Here is a 23,288-nt window from a genome sequence, read left to right on the forward strand (position 1 = left end):
AATCAAAAATGCCCTCAAAAGACGACATGGAATGATTATTTTATTGATATTTCCTACTATATACCTTCCAATTATCACTTTATACAAATAGATCGGCCTTAGGTCGCATGCTTTTCTTTCCTGGTGACACTATAAAGCAAAATAGTTGCAACCCCGTAAATGCGCTATAAGTCCAATAATAAGTGACGGTGACCCGTTATAAATGTTTCGCCAGCTTCGCTTTTTTGCCGCTACGCGGCGCGTTGGGCCCTAGCGTCCAGATATGGGTCCAGCAGATAAGGAGTAGCTTCATCACACAGCTCCTTTAGCTTTCCTGGTTAAAGTAGTGTCAGTACGTTCCATGTTGCTATTTTCATGTTCTTACAAAGCAACTTCCTTTTCAAGGTGTCGCATTCCTTTCGGCTTTCAGCGTCATCCGTCGTAAGTGAATTCTCTCTCACCAGGTTGCTGCTTCTTACATATTCCAATAGCTCTGGTTCTCGTTTCTGTAACTCTGTTCAGCGACGGAATGAGTTGTTGGCCCGCCATAGCCACCCGGTAGATATAGAGGGACTGCCACCTTAAAGGGGGACTTTAGAGGGACTAATATGGCCATCTTTAGGTGACTAATATACACGGCCGGGTAAGGGCCCTGTGTCATGTCAGCATTGGCTAGGCTAATAAACTCGCACGGAACGAAATTAGCGCCTCTAGTGTCAAGATTGATATCGTCTGCTCAAGCTCGTGACGTCATTATGATATTATCAAACTCAGCGCATGCGTTGTATATCATGTACGTTGGTATTCAGTAGTGGGTTTGTAAGGTGTGACATCGCTTTGGAATAACTATACCTTATTCTAGAGGATATTTGCCTAACATTCACAGCTGACCGTACCAGGAGTCATTTGCAGGTAGGAAACATGAAGCCTTGGGCAGTTAACTGGCCAAGAAAATATAGAAATTACCACGGATTCCGCACGATTTGAGGGATGCGTGTTTATCATCTCGAGCGAAGATGAGATGGACGCTGCCTGGCTAGCTACAGCATACATAGTTGTTATTGCTCTATATCTGAATATAGTCAACAACAGGTTAAAAAACCTCTGTCGTGGTCTGTTAGAATGATGTTATGGGCCGATGGGTCATCTCTGGAACTCGTAATTTTTTCGCGGGCTTTTTGCCCGGTGATAATGCTAGTAACTGGTTATGCTGGGAGTCGTGTGAAAATGGGAGTGGTATGCCTGCATGCCTACCTACCGTACTATAACCAAATAGCTTGTTGCTGGGATCATGATACCAAAATCGTCCTTGTTAGGCTTGGAGGCCTTCCTTATCTTTGTACCCAGCATGCAGTGAGTTGAAATGGAATGGAATAGAGAAGTGACCCCCCCCCCATTAACATTATGGTGGTTGGCAAGCTGTTCATCTTCATCTATTAGCTTAACAGTGAAGATGAACAGCTTGCCTTGCCATTTCTGCTTGAGCACCATGGGTAGAGGACCTTCTCAAAGTACATCCTGCATTGCATTACCATACTGTTCACTAGAAAGCTGCCTGGCAACTCAATCATTGTGAACTGAGATTGTATTCTGGTATTGTAGTCTTTGGTCATTGAAAATGAAAAGAAATGTAGGTTGGGAAATGTGATCTTTCTGTGAATATTTTCATGTGCCATTCGCCAATTCTATTTAATATTTTGTCGTGACCAGTATTGATTGGGTTTCCCTCACTCTCCTCTTATCACCCATATTCCACCCAAATCCCTAATCCCATTTTCGTCTTAACTGAACCAAGTGCAGATTCTTTTAATCCGTTTATGTGTTAATAATCTTGTCCCTGCGGAGGTTAAATTATGAAATATATGATGATATTTCATTTAAAAGTGATTTGAGTTTGTCAGCAGTTTGACAGATCCTTTATCAATCCTTATGTCTGTGGTAGAACTAATCTTTAGAAGAAAATATGCATTAAGATTTGGGCCTAAAAATATGTTGTTTGCCGCTTCCCTACTGACCTGAGCTGGAACTCCCCGTGACCCAAAAGTGGTTTTTAGAACAAAATTCATAAAACCTCAGATCGCATACTTAATACTTGCAAAATCTGCCTGATGCCACACGTGGAGCATGGACGGACATGGATAGTGATAGCCCATCTGATCAGTGTGTTCAATGGTCTACCCATCAGGTAATTGCTTATGAGGTTGGGGCCCTGATCTGAATCAATGATTAATGCTCGTGGACCTGCACACGCACTACTACGCACCGCTACATACCATTGTGCCAACAGAGTCGATGGCTTTGTTGCATTTTGTGTGCCGGATTCGGGGCATGTGCAGAAGCAAAAAAAGCATCATTATTTATTAAAAGGGCTATTGAATGTGATATTCCATCAATAGCTTTGGATGCAACATTTATTTGTCCTCTTTAGATCTTTATGTGAATCCATCACTGCATGGATGTGGTTTTTCTGAATGATAGAATTAATGAATGAGGCGGCTGCTGTGCACTGAATCTGGCAGTTTGCAAACAATTCAGCAGCAGATTGTGTGGAGTGAATATCGTGCTTCTGTGAGTGCTGATGAATATAATTTGGACATCTAGACAATGTTCTATAAAAAAACTTGCATGAAAGAAAAAAAGAGTTCAAATGAATAATTTAGCAAATATCATTGTCATTGGGAGAAATACATCTGTCCATCATTGTTCTCTAGCCTCAATGGGGCTCTTTCTCATGTTGAGCTGCTTTACTGCACTCCGGACGTGAATGGATTGAAGTGTAACTTGAAAAACTACATGTACTTGTAAAGTTATAGGGACAATCTGACTACTAGAATGGGACTGACAAGATCATAATGACACTAGACCTGGCTGGGACAGACACGTCTAACATGAATGATTGCATAGAAGCAAGCACTGCTGTCTGGATACCATGACCAGACAGTCTGGATACGATGACCAGACAGTCTGGTCATTCATATGACCAAGTTATATCCCCGGCTGTGGCCTTCCTGACAACCACTGCATATACCAGCTGAGCGAATGGCAATGTGGCCTCTTGTTTACCTCCTGTTGGAAAAAATCTCATGAAATTTTTCATTATTTTTCAGGTTGTTTGATATCAAATACCATATTACATTTAGGACAGGTAAGTACTTAAGAGTGTATTAGTGCACACCCTAAGTGTAAATATCACAGGAATACCAAAAATCAGTATAATATCATATTTCCTCCACAAATATTTGTTGGCTGTGACCTAGATATCTTTACTTTCATTCTACCTGTCTGCAGCAGTGTATGTTAGCAGTCTACTCTGTGAAGGCTTTACTGGTTTTTAATCTCTTCACTGTTAACTACTGCAGTGATCTTGGTAAGTGCTAGTCTAGATGATTTTATTATTATTATTAACCGTTCTTGAGAATTTCGCAGCACTTTCATGCTAGCCTCCCTTATTCATGGCAATTTAAGGACTAATCGTCACTGTCGGGCGAACCACCTAATTCTTATAATATTATTCTTTTCCATCCTGACCCAGACAAACATTACATGGCAATGAACCAAACTATTATATTCTATTATCCAGTAATAATACAGGATATAAGTATGAGCGAATTTGACTGTTATAGTTACATTACATGCCAATTCACTATTACTGCCAAGGAATAATAATTATGACGGATATCATTTTGTGCAAGTTTTCCAAAAAGCACATTTGACTGTTTAACTAAGAGGTTATACACCTTTCCAGAAATGGGGCGCTGAGTGTCCGAAATAGTGATGTCATAAGGGGAAACTAGGCCTTATGGTGGCGGGACAAAGGAGATAGTCATGGTTGACCAACACACTTGAATGCCTTTAATGACGGACAAGGGGGAAAAAGTTAGTTCCAATGCAAGCCACCAATTTCGGGAAGCATGTATAGGATGATCAGAGAGAGCAAGCACGGTTGACCGGTAGTGATGTACATTTAGTATCTATCGCAACCTTACGGGAACTCCATCCAGTGAGTGCTCTGGGTAGCCAAAGTGTAACTGATATCCAAAGTGACCCAGTTGCTGGCAGATTATAGCCTCGGTTTGGTATACCTGGTTAGCATAAACTTGGCTGCCCACTGACATAGATTCATGCATAATATGTCCTAGTTTACCTATATTGGGAATGTAAACAATAGTGCCATGCATGGAAAGTGGAGTTTGTCCATCTGAAATGTGCATTGAATTCACTATTGCAGTACAATAAATAAAATCACCCTCCCAACATCCCTAATCCATTGAATCAAGAATATCCAAATATCCAAACAATTATTTCATTCCATATTCCTTTTTCGGTCGAAAAATATAAATCAAAGTAAGGGTCACTGAATGAATATAGGCCTACACATGTGAAACATTAATAATCCAAAAGAAGTAAGAATATAATCCACCAAAGGAACAACAAAATAAGTTTAACCTGTTCAGAAGAACTGGAACCAGGAAAGATGTAACAAAATTGACAAGGCAGGAAGCACTTGATCTTCACCACCACGTGTTTCATCATGGTTACTAGGCCAATATGCTAATGAGCGGCTGATAATGAGCTGGACAAGCAACATCAAAAATGTGATAGCCACTTCGTTGATGACCAGAAAGGGTGTAAATTGTACTCATTCACTACAGTAAGACATGGTCAACACCATGGAATTGACCTTCTGCACTTGAAGTATCAGAAACAAAATCTATCCCTATTACAAGATCAAAGGAATATGCCGCCTTGCAAACAAGCAGCCTGCTGAGTTTGAGAGATTATAGCAGACAAGTGTATAAACAAATTAACCCAAATGTGTATAATTAATCAAGCAGAAAGGTCCCTGTACCAGGCTGTATCATGATACCATACACAAGTTGACCACCAAGAATGTTATTGACAGTTTAGTTGAGGGGGAGGGGGCTGTGCTGGGTGGACTCCAGCCATTCATAAGCCTCATACATCAAGGGGTGTGCATATTCATTGAGAAAAGTGGTTGAATTCCACAGCCAAGATGTCAATCAAAGGTCTCCCATCAATGGTCTCTTGTTTTAGACATAGAAACTTTGTCTATCCCAATTAGAAGTTGGGGGTGGGGTGTGTGTTGGACAGTACTCACAATGAAATGCATTTTATGCTCTCAAAAGTGCTTAAATGGAATACATGTTGCATTAGGATTGTAGTGTGGTATGTATCTAACAATATTAAGCATGTTTATTGAGGTAAAAAAAGATTTGGGCTGTGTCAGAGTCATTTCAAATAATGACCCCAGCTTTCAAAGCACTATCTGCGATCATAGTGCATTGAAACTGGAATGCACTAGATAGTACACAAACTAGGTCAATCCAGAACGAGGCTGACTTTGGCCTATTTTGTATAAGTTTTGACCCAGGTTGTACACTGATCGCAACAAGAACCATACAAAATAGCAGTGGCATGAATGATGGATCCTGATGACATTCTCCCTGAGCCATGCTAACAGAATTACATACATCTTCAGCCTCCCCTGGTTCTCATCCCTATGGTAATATGCAACTGGAAAATCAATAGACGGTTATGTACAAGGCTGTATGCGTCTCATCTTGAAGGATGTCATTGCACCCTGCATGGACGGGTATTGATACAGTGCTATGGCGCAGTAGTATGGAGGGTCGAAACCTACTGACATGACAATTCGTTGGAAAGCTCAGGTTGAGCACTTTCTGAAGGAAACATGATATTTCTAACTGCAGTTGCCTTTTCCCATTATATGAGTGAATTATGTAATAATAGACATTTCTCAATAAAGAGGTTCTGTCCATTATGGTCTCACTGAGATGTCAGCTTATGTCATTGGAAAACCAGTTGCAGGCAGATGCAAGGGAAAAGCCTGTATATATTTAGGTTATGAAAACTGCCAAACTTGATAATTCGTTTCATACATTTTCTAGAGGCCTGCTGCAGCATTTGTATTTCAAATATCTAACCTGTTTTAAATGAGGCTTCCAGACATACTGAGGGTTTATGTTGCTTATTTACCTGTAGAAAGATGGATTGCTTATAGGCATTCACCCTACCAATCAGGCTAACATCGAAAAGATATATCTCTAGATCCTTGCTCTAGATCTAGCCATTTTGCAGGCAGGTAGAGAACCTAGATGCTTTGGGAATAGCATCCACTCGGTCTTGGGAATAGCATCAACCCTGCCTTGGGAATAGCATCAACACTGTCTTGGGAATAGCATGAACAGTGCCTTGGGAATAGCATCAACCCTGCCTTGGGAATAGCATCAACACTGTCTTGGGAATAGCATGAACAGTGCCTTGGGAATAGCATCAACCCTGCTTTGGGAATAGCATCAACACTGTCTTGGGAATAGCATCAACTCTTCCTTGGGAATAGCATCAACACTGTCTTGGGAATAGCATGAACAGTGCCTTGGGAATAGCATCAACTCTTCCTTGGGAATAGCATCAACCCTGCTCTGGGAAAAGCAACAACTCTGCCTTGGGAATAGCTTCAATGAGGTCTTGGCAAGAGCATCAACATTGCCATAGGAGTAGCTTCAAAATAGCCCATAAAAATGACAGCCCATTATGACCTGCTTACATCAATCCATCACAATGTGTGACTAAACTTACAACAGTTGCCATTGACGACAGTGACTAAAACTGTTGACTAATTGCAGTGACTTGATCAGTTGCTTTTTAGTCCATCGTTTTTGTGTTATGTCAAACAGTCAGAATCCATTTGAGTGGGAGTCAGGGAAGCCAGTCGTATGATAAAAATTGATGAAATATCATCATAGTATTAGAGGTCATTTTGCCGAACGGCTCAGCCTATCACTCAGTGCAAACAAGCTATCAGCTGTTATCCGTGGCATTTTGCGTTTAAGTGGCCAATACATATTCCTTGATGTTAGGGTCAAAATGTATTATGAACTGATTATTTGGCTGATCTCCCTTTCACACTTGTCCTAATGTGAGGTCTGGCACTCCCCCTTCGCTATCACTATCATCAATCATGTGCCATAGACTAGAACTGGCTGTCAGGAAATAGTTAATGAATACATCTCCTAAAACCTTAGTTTGTATTTCGCTTGGCAATCATGCAACCTTCATCAGACATTTCATCACGCCTAATGTTGATAAATTATTTGATGCCACAGGAACGAATACAATGGCCTTGCCTACTCATCACTCCCGTTCCCACACTTACGCGATGGCAAGCAAAACGTTTCAAGAGGCACTCTGTGCAAACACTCCCAACAAGAGTTATTAGTCTCGGCCACCAGGCATACATTACAGACTCGTACCGAGTACACATAGCACAGTTCCCATATTTCTTGTATTATAGGCTTACCCATACATTAATTTTCCTGGTCTGTTGTTGTAGGTTGGCCTGCATTCCATCTCGGCTTATGAATGTGAGAATGACAATTGAAGGATGGTAATATGATCTTTGATATAAATAAATGATTATTGAGAGAGCTTTTTCTTCTGCACTTGGAGTCATTTTGCCGAGAGTGTTCCTCCTCCAAAGCAGAATGGGCGCTTTGTGTGCCACTACAGTTATGCACCTATTTTAGTCATTTGCGACTCTGACTTTGGCATCATGCAGCCCGAGGCCAGAGTAAGTAGAGTCCATCGCAAGCACTCATGTTTCTCATTTGGCCGGGTTCAAGGGCTACGTCCATCAATCTTGTCCCCAAGTAGACACTCTTACATTCAGATTGCCTCACCTGTGCACTTGTCTTACCTTAGGCACGAGGTGATTCTGGTAGGATCTCAGTAGAAAACTTTACAAACCGAACAACAGACAAAAGCCTGGATGTCCTACTTCCTGGGATTCCCTGTTTGTATATTTGAGTCGAGAAGTCTGGGACTGATTGGCCAGTTCTAATTTGTACTTTTGTATCGGTTATTCAGAGGCAATATTGCTCTTTCCCATCCAGGTGCTGCAACTAGAGAAATAGCTTAGCCTACGCTAGTGTTGGCGATACTGTATAGGTAGGCCCATACTTTGGAATTTCTACAAAAAACACAACAGGAGTAGACCTGTTCATGCATATTACTAAATGATGTAGTTGCTATCATTCCTGTGCAACAACATGTTAGACTTTATTTATTATGAAAATATACGAAATTCTTTATTTCCTTGCATGACCTTGAAGCCAGCGATTCGACAACAACTCTAACCTTCCTCTGTAAATAGCAAAGAAATAATCCAGGCAGATATGGCTGGATCCACATTCAACAACTTACTCTGCTTGAACCTACCATCTGGTTGTCATGGTAACTAATAAATGGAACCCTGGAGGTCCTGTGCTAGTATCGCTAGCTGTGTAGCGTGGTTACAGTCGTTAACACTCAGTGAGGCGGCCGTAGCGGAATCATCTGGCTATGTGACCGGGCTGGGCTAGCGAGGTGAATGAGGGTTGTGTTAGTCCACGGGGACTGGCTATAATGATATCATCTAGTGGATAATATGACAGGCTAGTGGTCTGATAGCCTTTTGTGGGCATGGCCACTGGAAGGGGGTTGTTAACCATTGATGAGGTCTGTCAATGGGCTGAACATTCTGGTGCAGATCTATGGGGTTCGGACCCCCTTATTCACTGTGACCAATAACCTTTATCAATATTCTCATGTATCTTTGGCATTTGCTTGAAGTCACTTCAAAAGGGCTTGTCGACAGTGTTCTAAACGGATCCCCATACCCCCAAAATGGCATGCCAGAAGCTTCGCAGAGTTGACCTGAAATTGCATTCTAGATTTCAAATCAGATCCTATACCCATAAATCAACGGCTCTAGAATTGGACTAAAATTCAATGGCCTTCTCACATATCAGAGCATAAAGAATCCAAAGGTTTTTGTGGGAGGACCGTCAAACTATCTGCAACTAACGTTAAGGCATTACTCGTCTTGATTCATACCGCCCAATGTCGAATATTATGAGTCTCTTGATTGTGTGCTCGGAGCATGTTTGATGAGTGTCTTGGGCTGTAATGCATTCATGTTTTTATGCTAGTACTCCCAGGCCGCCAATAACTTTAGTGCTAATTAGCCGCTAATTTCACCTAATCGCATGATGTCTTGATTATATCAGACTAGCTGCCCATAATTTATTGATTTGCGAGAGAATCTCAGAAAAGTGTGTCTGAAGAATTACTAGTAAGTGTCAGTAATTCAGGCTTGTTCTACTATATGATATCTCTAGCTATATACCGACTCATATCATTCAAATATTTTTCTCCCGGAGACTGAGCCACACTGTTAAAAACGTTGTTTGTTTGATCGTTAACATCGTACTGTCAAGATGATACATGCACATCCCAGCGATATTGGAAATTCATGAGCGGAGGGAATATGAATATTGCTGACTCCAGCATGATATACACATGGTAAACGCTATACCGCTATGCTATAAGCAGTGACGCTACACTGTATGATATAGCTATGTTTATTTGATTAATATCATAGTTCGGGATAGGATGACAATTTGTTGCCTCCGAATTAATGAGGTATTGATTATGAAAGTTGCGTTTGCAATCTTTAAGACCAACCGCATCATTACCAAGCTGTCGGCTGCCCAGTTGCCTTCCACTCTACAAAATTTGACTGTATTGCATGCTATTCCCATTTCAACCCCGACTGAACCCTCTGTGCAGCGATCATCTTTGTATGGGTCGATGCATTGTCAATGCACTATCCGGATGACCTTCACTGTGACGTCACAGTAAGCTTTGAAAACAAAAATTGAAAAACGTCGAACACTTTCAGAGAAATACTTTACGAAATGGAAGGAGGAGAACAAACATCTTGAAGTTAAAAGCCGCCCACTCCATTAATTGATTTCTTCAGTTGCTTTGTTTGTTTTCTAATAATTGCACTCTTATGAATGTTTTGTCTTGAATTGTGAGTATGTGAAGAAGAAACTGTATGGAATCTATCATCGTTCAAAACTGAATCCCAAACTTCACCACCAGTTCTAGCCATCCAGTGAACTCCTGGTACTGCATTTGTTGTGGTCGTTGGTGCCAACCTCCAGAAAGCCTACTGTTAGTTGCAATGGTGAGGGGAAGGACGCGGCTGTCTGCATCCAGAGTGGTTAGGGGTGGGACGCTTCTGGTCCACTGCATCCAGAGTGGTTAGGGGAGGGACAAGGCTGGTCCACTGCATCCAGAGTGGTTAGGGGAGGGACAAGGCTGGTCCACTGCATCCAGAGTGGTTAGGGGTGGGACGCTTCTGGTCCACTGCATCCAGAGTGGTTAGGGGGGGGGACAAGGCTGGTCCACTGCATCCAGAGTGGTTAGGGGGGACAAGGCTGGTCCACTGCATCCAGAGTGGTTAGGGGAGGGACAAAGCTGGTCCACTGCATCCAGAGTGGTTAGGGGAGGGACAAGGCTGGTCCACTGCATCCAGAGTGGTTAGGGGGGACAAGGCTGGTCCACTGCATCCAGAGTGGTTAGGGGAGGGACAAAGCTGGTCCACTGCATCCAGAGTGGTTAGGGGGGATAAGGCTGGTCCACTGCATCCAGAGTGGTTAGGGGGGACAAGGCTGGTCCACTGCATCCAGAGTGGTTAGGGGGGACGCGGCTGGTCCACTGCATCCAGAGTGGTTAGGGGTGGGACGCTTCTGGTCCACTGCATCCAGAGTGGTTAGGGGGGGGGACAAGGCTGGTCCACTGCATCCAGAGTGGTTAGGGGAGGGACAAGGCTGGTCCACTGCATCCAGAGTGGTTAGGGGTGGGACGCTTCTGGTCCACTGCATCCAGAGTGGTTGGGGGGGGGACAAGGCTGGTCCACTGCATCCAGAGTGGTTAGGGGAGGGACAAGGCTGGTCCACTGCATCCAGAGTGGTTAGGGGGGACAAGGCTGGTCCACTGCATCCAGAGTGGTTAGGGGGGGGACAAGGCTGGTCCACTGCATCCAGAGTGGTTAGGGGAGGGACAAGGCTGGTCCACTGCATCCAGAGTGGTTAGGGGTGGGACGCTTCTGGTCCACTGCATCCAGAGTGGTTAGGGGTGGGACGCTTCTGGTCCACTGCATCCAGAGTGGTTAGGGGAGGGACAAGGCTGGTCCACTGCATCCAGAGTGGTTAGGGGGGACAAGGCTGGTCCACTGCATCCAGAGTGGTTAGGGGAGGGACAAGGCTGGTCCACTGCATCCAGAGTGTATGAATGCTCTAGCTCTCATGTTTTTTTAAAATCTATTATTGCATTGAGGTAATCTTAGCTGATTCGCAGGTCTTGAGACAAAATCTCACATTTTGCAAACGGTTATTGATGCATTGATCCATGGCTAAATCGAGAGGGGCTGGATTGATTTATGGTCTACTGATTATGGCTCCATTAGTCGATTCTGATGTTTTGTCGACTTACTGACGTCATGCCTGTTGGCTGCTTCTGAGTAACAGTGGGTGCTTTATTATGGGATGGCACATAACTTGTGGTCTCCGTAAGCGAGATTGTTTCAGTGAGGGAAACCAATCACTCCAATCAGAAAGCCCACATTGCCATCCCATAATTGATTCTGTTTCTGTCCGAGTCCAACTGTACCAGAGACAGGTGCACTTATAGGACATCACAACCCCTGCCAGACTAATTATTCGATGATGACTGTAATATAGAATGTTGATCGATTGTTTTTAGGTGTTAGGCATATTTATATGATTCATATATGTCCTGTTTGACCCATGTGTATATATTGTACTGTATCAGTGCAAGATGAAGTTAAAAACAAACCCAATGTATCCCATGATGCCGTGTTAGCATGAGAGCAGTATGCTGTACCATAGCATAGCTTGTAATGGACGCCCTTGTCATACTGTGATCTGGCCAGCTACAAAAATCAATATCCCCTCCCCACAAACAGCATCGCCATCAGGACACCTATCTACTACACTAGCTCATGAATGACAACAGGTCTAGCCCAGCAGCATTGTTTGGTTGCTATGGTACTCAACTCATCTTGATCACCTTTGGGAATCGATGCGCTTGTGTCGGCTGCTCCAGATCACCTTCGGGAATCTATGTACTTGTCTCGGCTGCTCCAGATCACCTTCGGGAATCTATGTACTTGTCTCGGCTGCTCCAGATCACCTTCGGGAATCTATGTACTTGTCTCGGCTGCTCCAGATCACCTTCGGGAATCTATGTACTTGTCTCGGCTGCTCCAGATCACCTTCGGGAGTCTATGTACTTGTCTTGGCTGCTCCAGATCACCTTCGGGAATCTATGTATTTGTCTCGGCTGCTCCAGATCACCTTCGGGAATCTATGTACTTGTCTCGGCTGCTCCAGATCACCTTCGGGAATCTATGTACTTGTCTCGGCTGCTCCAGATCACCTTCGGGAATCTATGTACTTGTCTCGGCTGCTCCAGATCCCCTCAAAAGTGACGAGTCTACCCCAGGTGTGTGGTGTGTTGACAAGATTCCTCTCTTCTCTTTGCAGATAAAATCAAACAGACAAGATGGCGATAGGATGTGGACCAAAATGTGCGAAAGTGCTACTGATAATCTTCAACTTCATCTTCTGGGTAGGTCCTTTTATTGAGGAAGGCCATTGCTCAAAGAAGCCTTTTTGAGCATAGCGGTTAGTCACAACCCTGAAATGGTCTTCAGCTTGCAGTATTACAGTGTGACTTGATGTTAGCAGATAAATTACATTTTATCGAATTGTATAGAAGTTGTCATGATGTTGACACACTGTTGTGAGAAGTCATGTGGACCCATCACTTACCAAGGGTGCAAGGAGTTCCCTGCAATATCTTTGTCGAAGTGGAGGCAGATAAGGTGCTCCTTAAGTTGATATAGTGTGGTATTGGGCTGTATTTGTCAATTTGAGATTTGGGAGATTAGTCTTGTCGAGATTATTTCATTCTACATCACTCTGACAGCACCTTTGGTTATTTCAGCTCTCTGGAGCAGCAATCCTAGGTGTCGGTATCTACCTAATCGTGGATACGACGATTGTGCGATACCTCGAGATCATCCAGGTCAGCAGTAACGACCCCTACCTGAAGACCGCGGCGTTTATCCTCATTGGTATAGGCGCGTTTGTCTTCGTGGTGGGATTCTTTGGATGTTGCGGGGCGATTAAGGAGAGCAAGTGCATGCTGGGAATGGTAAGTTTTCGACTGATCTCCTTTCATGGTTGGAAAGTTTCAAATTGAAAATGTGGAAACTAGCATGACCTGAGAATTTTACCCAGGTTAGAGCACGCCAAAATCTGCACCATTTGTCAGTAGTAGGATTTGTGAGGTAGGAGCTCCAGGCCTAGTCTTTCAAGGCAAATCCTCAGTGAATGGCTGGCAATATATATCCGACACAACACAGAAATTTGATAAAAGGGTCACATCTTGTCTGCCTTATTTCAGTACATCTTCTTCCTGGTGATCGTGATGGCAGGAGAGCTCGCAGCTGGTGTTCTTGTGGCAGTTTATAAGGATAAGGTAAATGAGATTACTAATGGTTTCTGTAACAGTCAATGGTAGTTATATGAAGCTACACCACATGTGTAACAACACTCTGGACACTGAAGAATCACTTCTCCACCTTGCAGAGAATCAGGCAGCAGGATTGAAAATAGAATAACAAGACATGCAAATCTTCAGATTATGATATTTCTCACACGATTATTTCAGATAACAAAGGAACTCCAGAAAGGCATGCAGACACAGATCAAGGAGAAATACGGGAATGGGACGGCATTCGATGCTGCGTGGGATCTTCTTCAGTTTGAGGTGAGAGGCTGAACTGGTCAATGGAAGTTACAGAGCGCTGTACCATATTGTTATGGATTACTCTGCCCTGGCAGAAATTTGGGAGACTGGTTCAATAAGTCCAATTGGCACCAAACTGTATTGAACGTCGTTGATTCTTTCATGAGCAAACGCAGTGGATGTTGGAGTCATATTCTCATCTCTTTCCATTTTTCAGAGGAAATGTTGCGGAGCCAAGGACATCAAGGATTATGATGGTGCCATCTATAAGGATATGAAGACTGGAGTAAGTTGTTGATTGTGTGATGGGTATAATGTAGTGTATGAAGTATAGAAACAAATAGATGTGTTGGGCACCTGGAATTTGAAAAATACTTTGAGAGACTGGCGTCCTGTTCTAGACTGGTTGTGACCATGCTTGAATATTTTAAAACAAACGAATAAACATTTATAAAAGGGACTTCCGATATGCACGAGGCATTGTCTGACATACATTGAACGAATGTTAAATTGACAGAGGGCACTGTGGTCACATGGGTTCTAACTATACCATCACTTTGCATGCAACACTAATTATTCCATTTAGAGCACAAAAAATGATATTATCCCCCGTTCCTGCTGTGTGGCCAAAGACGGGGTGAAAGCGGAGAAAGCTCCCAGCCTCACTAATGATGACTTGAAGGACTACACCACATGTATAAAACAAGCAGACAATTTCATCGCTGGGACGACGGACACTCTCAATGCTAAGGTCATCCATACAAAAGTAAGTTCAATAATCGCTAACATTTCCGGCCCTGTTTCAGAATAAGGTTATCCCACGTTCGTGCTGCCCGCCTAAAGATGGCGTCAAACCCGAGAAAGCGTCCAATTTGACTAATGCGAACTTGAAGAGTTATGATGAGTGCGTAAAGGAGGCAAATAATTTCATTGGTGGGAAACAGGTTGATGGTAAAAAGATCTGGAAAAATGTAAGGCCACTTGAAATATGAATTTGCGTGACTGTCCTGTTTTGCCAAGCATTTCACATGGTTTTGAGCATGCATTTTATTTCTTTCGTATGTTTTGGGATCTGTTAATATAACTAACTGAAATACCAGTGTTAATTTCTTTGTGCAGTATAAGTGTTTACCATGCTCTGCATCATCTTGGCATGACATTGGAAACCGCAGAGGTACCTGTCGATATGACTCGAGGACCAATTGGAACAAATGAACCATTCAAATACCATTATCAGCCAGTTCTACAAAAATTCAATTGATTACCTCTGGAAGATTCCACTAGAGTACCATTTGATTTCACTGATATGCCATTGGATTCCCCTTGGATACCATTTGCTAACACTAGAATGCCATTTACTAACACTGGAATACCAATGAATTTCACTTGATTATCATTTGCTTCTGCTGGAACACTATTGGCTACCATTGGAATACCATTGGTAGGTCAGTCCTACTGCCAGAATACCCCTACCCGGTGTTGATTAAAACCTCCCTGCTAGAACTGAACTGCACGATAAGTGCGTACAACTAGACATGCACACCCTGCATGGAAATGATTTGTAAATTAAAGTCTGAAGTGAAACTTCTGGGAGTTGTGTGGAAATCCGTAGTGAAAATACCAAATAAATGAAACGCCTACAATACATCACCCGGTACCCTTAAAATCCCCCAGCAAGTAAAGTAATGTTAGTCTTTTTTCTTTGCCTTGCATACAGTGATATCTTTTATTTACCATATCCAGTTGCCTTGTAGTTTTGCATAATATGGCATGATTGTACTTAAACTATGTGTTTATTTGTGCTAATATATATTTGTAATTGTCTTTCTCATTATATGACTAACAAGCGAAATTTATAATGTTTTTGGGTATATCTCTTGCCCAAAAGTTATTGTATACTTACTAGTATGTTACGGTACATGTAAGTATCAACATGGAAAAGTGGTCTTTCAAATTGTGGCCCCAAACCTCAACACTGATGTAACCCTTAAACTGTCCTCTTCCAAATACCGAAAACTGGATGGAAGGCACTTGAGATGTCCAAATACTTGAATGCAATACTGACAACTTGACCTTTTGTAACTCTATGGGTCAGCCTCTAATTGGCTACTAGAAAGTCATTGCAAACGGTCATTTTATCCAACTAGCACAGCAGTAATATCTACAATTGACTGGGGTTGAATGGAAAGGTTCCTGCTTGAAAAGGATAGGAGTCTTGGGCTGTGTGGGAAGATAGAAGATGTTAGAGCACTCGGGAGGGGGGGGGATTCGGGCCAAGCAGGAAGTAGTGGGTTTGCTTTTAGGAAGGATAACACAGCTGTTTTGTCTCACTGTCCTTGCTTGGAGTATAATAGAATGGAAGAATAAGTATTACAGTACATAACCTATTCTGAATCATTTGAATTTTAGGGTTGCTACAATCAAGTTAAAGCATGGTTTGAAAGGTACAGCATCATTCTGATTGGAGTAGGATGTGGAATCGCTGGCCTTGAGGTAAGTTGTGTTTGTAGTTGCTTGCCACATCAGTAAAGAAATCATGAGGTTCAGGATGTACTTAAATGCCTCACGTTACAGCCCCAAAGGAATAAGATATTTTTGGTGAATCATTTCAAATGTGATAGCCTTGTTCTCGTGTTTCAGATCATCGGATTCATCTTTGCCATCTGCCTGTGCAGGAACATCGGCGAAGAGGTCGACTAAGACACTCAACCTGCTCGACAACTAGTTTGTATCACTCTACCTCCCTGCGAACTGAATTACTTGAGAAAATTCCCAAAGGCTTTAGAATGTGCAGTGACTGATTATTCTATGTAAATGATGCTCGAAAATGTGTTTTCTTGAATACATCACATGATATCCAAGTGCACGAGTGTCTCAGGCTAAATCGTAGAAAACCCCTTAACTTATGCATTAAAAAAATACCAAAATTCAGTGAGCAGTAGCCTCTAATAAGGAGACTGAGCCCACTTGGAAAGCATTTCCATAAAAATCCTGATTTGAAGCAGGTGTTGCCACAAGATTGACTCAGGCAGCCAGTTAATGAATTGCTGGGGTGATGGTGGAGTAAAGAGGAATATGCAATTAACGTCTTTTGGGAATTTTTATACAGTGATTAAGTTTATGTTGAAAGAACTTGAGGGATCTTCGGTGGTGCAGAATCTGGAGCAGAAAATATGGTGTGTCATAGGAAATTAAAGAGCGTTATTTGTCAAATTTGAGTGGGTAATTAGCTATGAATAATCAAAATTGTATTGGCATCATTTTGTACGGGTCAGTGTGGAAGGTATTGGGGGTAAAGGATTGCTGATGGTTGATAAAATGATGCCAATCTTTTGCGTCTGCTGGGGTGTGATACCGTTACATGTGTATCTAAGCTGAGTTTGTTTGTAATCACTGAGTGTTTTTCATGCGTTCATGCTCTCATTGTCTTAGACATCCACTTGGAGGCTGGTTACACTCCTTGCCCTGTTTCACCTATCTGCTCGTCTCGATAGACAGTGTTTTGGATGAGCACGATTCCTGAATCAGTGTCAAGTTATTGACATGATTTAGTGACAAAGGCGAGTGTATATAATCATCGAATTGTGCATCAGCAGTGTCTGCATTAGCAAAGGCCTTCCTTCAAGCACATGCATAGACGAGAGGAGCTTGGTATACACAGCTGCGTGGAGTGTGAGTTGCCAACAACTGGGTGACTGAATCTACATTGTAAACACATGCAATGACACATGATCATTTCTGTCCAATCAGACACTTCCATTAATTGTAATAATTAGCATATTTAGAGGGTGCGTACGTGTGCCACATTACCGTAAATGGTCATCTCTTCATTAATTTTCAGTAACAGAGTTTATCAGCAAAAATTTGGAGTTGTGGTGACATTCTCGTATTTGCTATGTGAGCCCTTTAAAACTGGAGTAAAGCAGTGTTTTACATTGCATGCACAAGTTGACTTCAGTAGGCCTACACTGTGAACTTCACTTTAAAAAAGTATCTTAGGCTTAAAGGGTTAAATATGTATATTGAATATTGTAATTGGATATGTATATGTATTGTAAAATTCATTGTATTTATTATGAAGCATAGGCGGACATGTACATTACAAGAAGATTGGACTGTTATGGAAACGTTGTGCTTTGCTCCCATATACACATCTGATCTGTATGAAAGTGTTGCCAATGCTTAGAAAGGCCCCTACACACTGACAGGGCATTCAAAATCAGGAAGGGCTTAATTACAGCTCTTATGAGGTTATCAATTAAGGTTAGACATCAGGTTCTTGCCTAGCACTTAAGGACAAGCGCGTACCGTACCATACCCTGAGTCATAGTCAGCAGATCAGCCTATTAGTTTCTGATGTAAATTGACAAATAGAAATAATGATGTTGGTATTTTGAAAAGTAGTTCTAAATATTGTAGGTGTTCGAAAGATCTGTAACCGATTGTGAAGTCATAATTTCTTTTTGTACATCAAATTGTTTTTTAAAATATCGTTTTGAAAAATAGGTGTATAGGTGTGTTATGACTGATTTCTATTAAAAGTGGTCAGGGAGCTTTGTTTAAGACAACGTTAAAGGTGGAGTACACTTGGTAAATATTTGATATTTCAACGGGCAGTTTCCTGTATTGAGGGATTGTGTGTAATTCTGATTTATGAATGACACAGCATTGCCCTCTATACAGGATGCATACAACTATGAGTCTCTATGGATATCAGGAATAGAAATTTCTCATGCCATCTCCCCTTTAAGCTCATCTTGTTTTAAGGGTGAATACCTTGTTTTGATATTTGTAAAAATCACATAATTTTGCTTATGACATATTTATAGATATATGTAAAAACTAGCAGGAATAGCCTTTCTATATTCATAAGTGTCGTAGAGTAAGATCTGTATGATGTTAATGCTTATGTTGTCAGACATTGCACTAAAGTCACATCAAGTTATGTTGTGCATTCAAGAACAGCTGTAAAGATGAAAATAAATGATGTAGTTTTGAACAACTTTCTTGTATTCATGTGAGATCGCTTAAACTATATGTTAGAAATGCATTCATTTGGCTCGTTTCCATTGCTAAGTAAAGCCACTCCAACTTTTTCGCTTGTGTAGCAGGCTTATTTGCCAGCTTTTAGTGTATTAAAAAACCCAGCAGAGGACTGGTGTTTGTTCAACAGAAATCAAAATAAAATAGCATGATGAACAAAGGTTTTTTATCTCTTAGACACCTGATGTTTTTACGTATAACATTTTAGCAGCCACGCAGTATTTAGTGGCGGAATTCTTTGAAAATATTTTTCGTGAGTGAGTCGTACTTTACCTTGTTTTAGTTGTGCCATAGTGTTCTATTTACTTTTGTTGTACGTCTAAGGCCATACCAATTCAATTGTTTGCTTTTACAAAATTTTGGCTACAAATATGTGCATGTGAGCAAGAAAAAAGATTACAGTTTTGATATTTGAAATATTCCTTACCACAAAAACAAATAATTTAGTCTTGGGATTTATAACATGAGTGAAATATGTGAAACAACCAATCAGATTGGTATGGCCTTACTGAATACTGTGCTATATCTTGTTACATTTGATTTATGTATCAGACTTACTTGAATCTTGATAATTAACCCTTTATATTGATAGGCCAGGAATTTTTGGAACGGGTAAATTGCATGTTTATTGAAGGTAATTAAATAGATATTTGACAAAAAAAATTTGCTTCTACTGACTCACTTTTTGAGTCTATAATGTATAGTGCAATTTTGATTATCCACCAAACAACTCATTCTGCATTGAAAAGTTATTTATATTTTATATTTATATAATATGGTGCCCAAACTAAATTGAATAATTGAAGCAAGGAATCTTAATACTAAGGCCTTATCTAGTTAAGTAGTTTCATTTCAGGTTAAGAGGAAAGTGTGAAGCCCTATATAGATTTCATGAAAAATATGACAAATTTGCCCTGCTTTCCATCTCCCCAGGCCCAGGGTCAGGATTTTCAAAAGCATGGGGAAGGGGGCGACAGCTGCCGTGCCCAGCCCTGGATCTGGTCCTGCTGCCTTGTTGTATTTATGTCGCGTAAGTGTCCAGTCTCTTCTCTTATCTCTCAGGTCTGTTGTTATTCAAAAAGTTACCTGTTTTGCCAATATTTACGTCCAGTCGGTCGAGGAGAAAGTTTCTTAATCTCTGGCAGCCTACTCAAATGCCTAGTTACACCTGTAGCAAAAAGAGCTGAGTCTTTAATTGTTGAATTAAAAATTTAAAAATGGCAGCTGTTAGCATGGTCTCCTGTTGTCGTTGCTGTGGATATCATTAATGTTACCATGGTTACTGTGATGTTGACATGGATACCACCTGTGGTTACCCAGATGTTGACATGGATTCCACCATTGGTTTGCCTCTTTGTTGACATGGATACCATCCATGGTTACCATGGTTCCCTTATTGTTAACATGAATATCACAGCTGTGGTTAGCCAGATGTTGACAAACTTGATACCAGGGTTTGTTGATGTGGATACCATCGGTTTTTTAGGTGCCCAGATTTTAAGCACAATCACCATAAAAATTTACTTTTTTGCACTGACACGCAGTAGTTAGAAGTGTTAGCATTGTAGGTTACTAGATGTGAATATAAAAACAGCTTTAACCCATTAAAGAATAGGTAGTTTGGTTGCTGACCATTGAATCATGTGACAAGGCACAGAGATACCACATATCCCTTATATTGGTGGTATTTTGGCACAATTTTGAATATGGGGGTTCTGTCTGTCATTCTCCAGCTGCCTGTGATACAAGGTTGATGATGAGACTATCCCTATCCCTGTGACTGTGTTCGTTAGAGCGTGCATGTATATCCAGCCTGACCATGCATTGGTGTGATTCTTAGTTCAGCTTACTACACTTGAAAATGAGTAGATAACTCTTTGAGGACGAATGGTGACACCAATTGACTGGAAAAAGTATTGAATTGACTGAGAGATGAAATAGAATGTAGGAGGTAACTGTAGACCCAGAGGGATCCTACTGTCTGAAACAGTCACCCTCTATCACATGAGGATGTGTTCGGGCAGTGGATTGGACCTACATCCACCAAGGAAACATGCCAGGTGCTGATGTCATTTTCAAACATCAAATGCACCACACTCTTGACAGTGTCAAAGAGTTAAGTCTGGGGCAGTCAAACCCATTGACTTGACCATTCATTGAAAAGGTCTTGGCGATCTCTTTCAGATGGTAGGCCTATACTTCTACTTCTTCAATCGTATCAATTCAAATATTCAGATGTTAAAAAAAATCCAAGTCCTCAAAGCGTTAATAAGGTTTTAGATTGATGTACTGCTTGGGAAATGGCGCACGGTGGCTAAACTGGACAATTATTGTATGTATCTAATCGCCCATTTTTACAACGTATAAATGTATACAGATATTTTAACATGTTGGTCACAATCATTTGTAATTGTATGCTAGCAATCACGTTCCATATACAGTCATCCAATGACGGATGTTTTTATTGCATTATTTACTTTTGGTTCCTTTCCTACTAGTGTAGTCTTTTGGGAGTCAAGTATCAGAATCTCAGTCTGATAAAAAACAGACAATCACAAACTTCTAGATACTTTTGGATAGTGAGTTTTAATCGCAATGCTTGGGAATGATGTGTTCAGCCTAGCAAAATTGACACAAGCATTGAGTTCTGTTACGACTTTCGATTTTACGGTTTTCTACCAATTTTCTGAACTTCAGACAGATTTTTGCATTGACTCCTGAATGAACACTGAATTAGTGAAGGCCTTTACATCATGCATGATTAGTTTTCTTTGTTGATTCAAGTCTCAAATGACCATAAGATTGGGACAGACTTCTAAATAAATCGCTTATTATCTGAAATTTCATCAGAATAAAGTCTTCAACCAGCTGGAGGTGTGGAAAGATCCTTGGAATCGATAACCAGTTAACGTAAACCACCTAAGTTAGTTTTTATCTTGCCTACAGTTCTGCCCAACTCTGCGATTAAGACTTGGTCATCAAAACTCGCTACACCGAACATCATCTATTACTTGAATAAATGTATCTTTTGCATCAATGATAAGGTTCTTTTGTAAACTAAAAGGAAGGAGACCTTTCTGTGACCAGTGTTTATTTCTTGTCATCAGCAGGCCAGCAATGCACAATGAACAACCCTTTCCTTTAAGTTGTTGCTTGATACTATACTTCAGTGCTCAGCTTCCATTTGTTGAGGTACATTAAAAATGAGGAAAAAATGCCCACTTGTCATGATTCATCAACTTGCAGCCAGACTGCAGTCTTAATTGCTATTTGCTGGCCTGTAAACTTGAGCATGAATATGTAATGAGGTAGATTATATATTTATGGCTTGTCTAGTTTGACTAAGTTTAAATCCTAATTATGACTTTGATGTAAGGTTTATAGTAGATCAATATCCATATTTAAATTTTATATGTCAAGTAAAGGATGTGTGTTTATCAAAATAATTCACTGTTTTCGTGTTCATTCTTTTCCTCGGATATGATGAGAATATGTAACCAGCTGGCAGAGTGAAATTGGTCGACATGCATAAAAGATAACCAGCTGGTAGAGTCAGAATGCTGAAAAACAATAATTGGCCGAAAAAGCCCTGGCCAAGGAGCTCCTATACCTCTGGGATGTACCTGAGACATGCATCTACCTGGGACAATATTGGGAACCTACTGTCTTTGGCAGAGATCCTATCTCACTCTGCACTTGAAGACAGGCACAACCTTGTAACTGAGACAACTCATATAGCTCAAGTAACTCGTGCACCTCTAGGATGTGCCTGAGACATGCATCCACCTGGGACAATATTGGGACCCTTCTGTCTTTGGCGGAGATTTTATCTCACTCTGCTCTTGAAGACAGGTCCAACCTGACCAAAGAGACAACTTGTGAAGCTAGATAGAGATTCGATCTGGCTGTGCTCTTGAAGACTGACACAACCTGGCCGTTGAGACAACTCTCGGACCTCAAGTGACTCATGCACCTCCAGGATGTACCCGAGGCACACAACCACCTGGGACAATATCGGGACCCTTCAGCCTTTTGTAGAGATTCCATCTGACTGCGCTCTTGAAGACATACCCAAGATCTGGATATTGAGACAACTCATGTCCCTCAAGTAGCTCATGTACCTTCAGTTGTAGATAGACCTGATAGAGCTTGTGCATCTGGGCCAAAATCAGGACATTTCGAAGATTCCACCCCACTTTGCTCTTGAAGACAGGGTCCAACCTGGCCATTGAGACAACCCATGCACCTCTAGCAGCTCATATGCATAAAGGTTTTACCTGATAGAGCTTGTGAACCTGGGACAATACAGGACCCTCTGCCTTTGGTAGAGGTTTCAGTCTCGCTGTTCTCTTCAAGAGAGGCCCAATCCGGACATTATTGAGGAACTCATGTTCCTCTCAGGTAGCTCATGTACCTACGGGATGTACCTGATACAGACCATGTACCTGGGAGAATCTTCAGCTTCTGTCTTTCGCAAGATTCCATCTCGCTGTGCTCTTGAAGACAGACAAGCTGGGTCATTGAGACAACTCTCCATCTTACTGTGCTCTTGAAGACTG

At 41.5% G+C, this 23,288-nt stretch overlaps 1 protein-coding gene across 3 annotated transcripts; it reads left to right on the forward strand.

Moving 5' to 3' along the window:
• Positions 1-754: 754 nt before the first annotated feature.
• Positions 755-22,175, forward strand: LOC135491969 (tetraspanin-18-like). Of its 3 annotated transcripts, none has more exons than XM_064777971.1 (10): positions 755-891; positions 3,087-3,124; positions 12,417-12,501; positions 12,880-13,089; positions 13,342-13,416; positions 13,609-13,707; positions 13,904-13,972; positions 14,273-14,452; positions 16,096-16,179; positions 16,327-22,175. In XM_064777971.1, the coding sequence occupies exons 3-10, from the start codon at positions 12,436-12,438 to the stop codon at positions 16,384-16,386; spliced, it is 843 nt and encodes a 280-aa protein (XP_064634041.1). In that variant the 5' UTR covers positions 755-891; positions 3,087-3,124; positions 12,417-12,435; the 3' UTR covers positions 16,387-22,175. The 3 variants fall into 3 exon arrangements, with proteins under 3 accessions (XP_064634041.1, XP_064634042.1, XP_064634043.1); XM_064777973.1 differs by lacking the exon at positions 14,273-14,452 and adding an exon at positions 14,493-14,657 and having other exon boundaries at positions 756-891; XM_064777972.1 differs by lacking the exon at positions 3,087-3,124.
• The last annotated feature ends 1,113 nt before the right edge of the window (positions 22,176-23,288 follow it).

This window comes from Lineus longissimus, chromosome 8 (assembly GCF_910592395.1).
Source record: "Lineus longissimus chromosome 8, tnLinLong1.2, whole genome shotgun sequence".
In the NCBI taxonomy this organism is placed as follows: Eukaryota; Metazoa; Nemertea; class Pilidiophora; order Heteronemertea; family Lineidae; genus Lineus; species Lineus longissimus.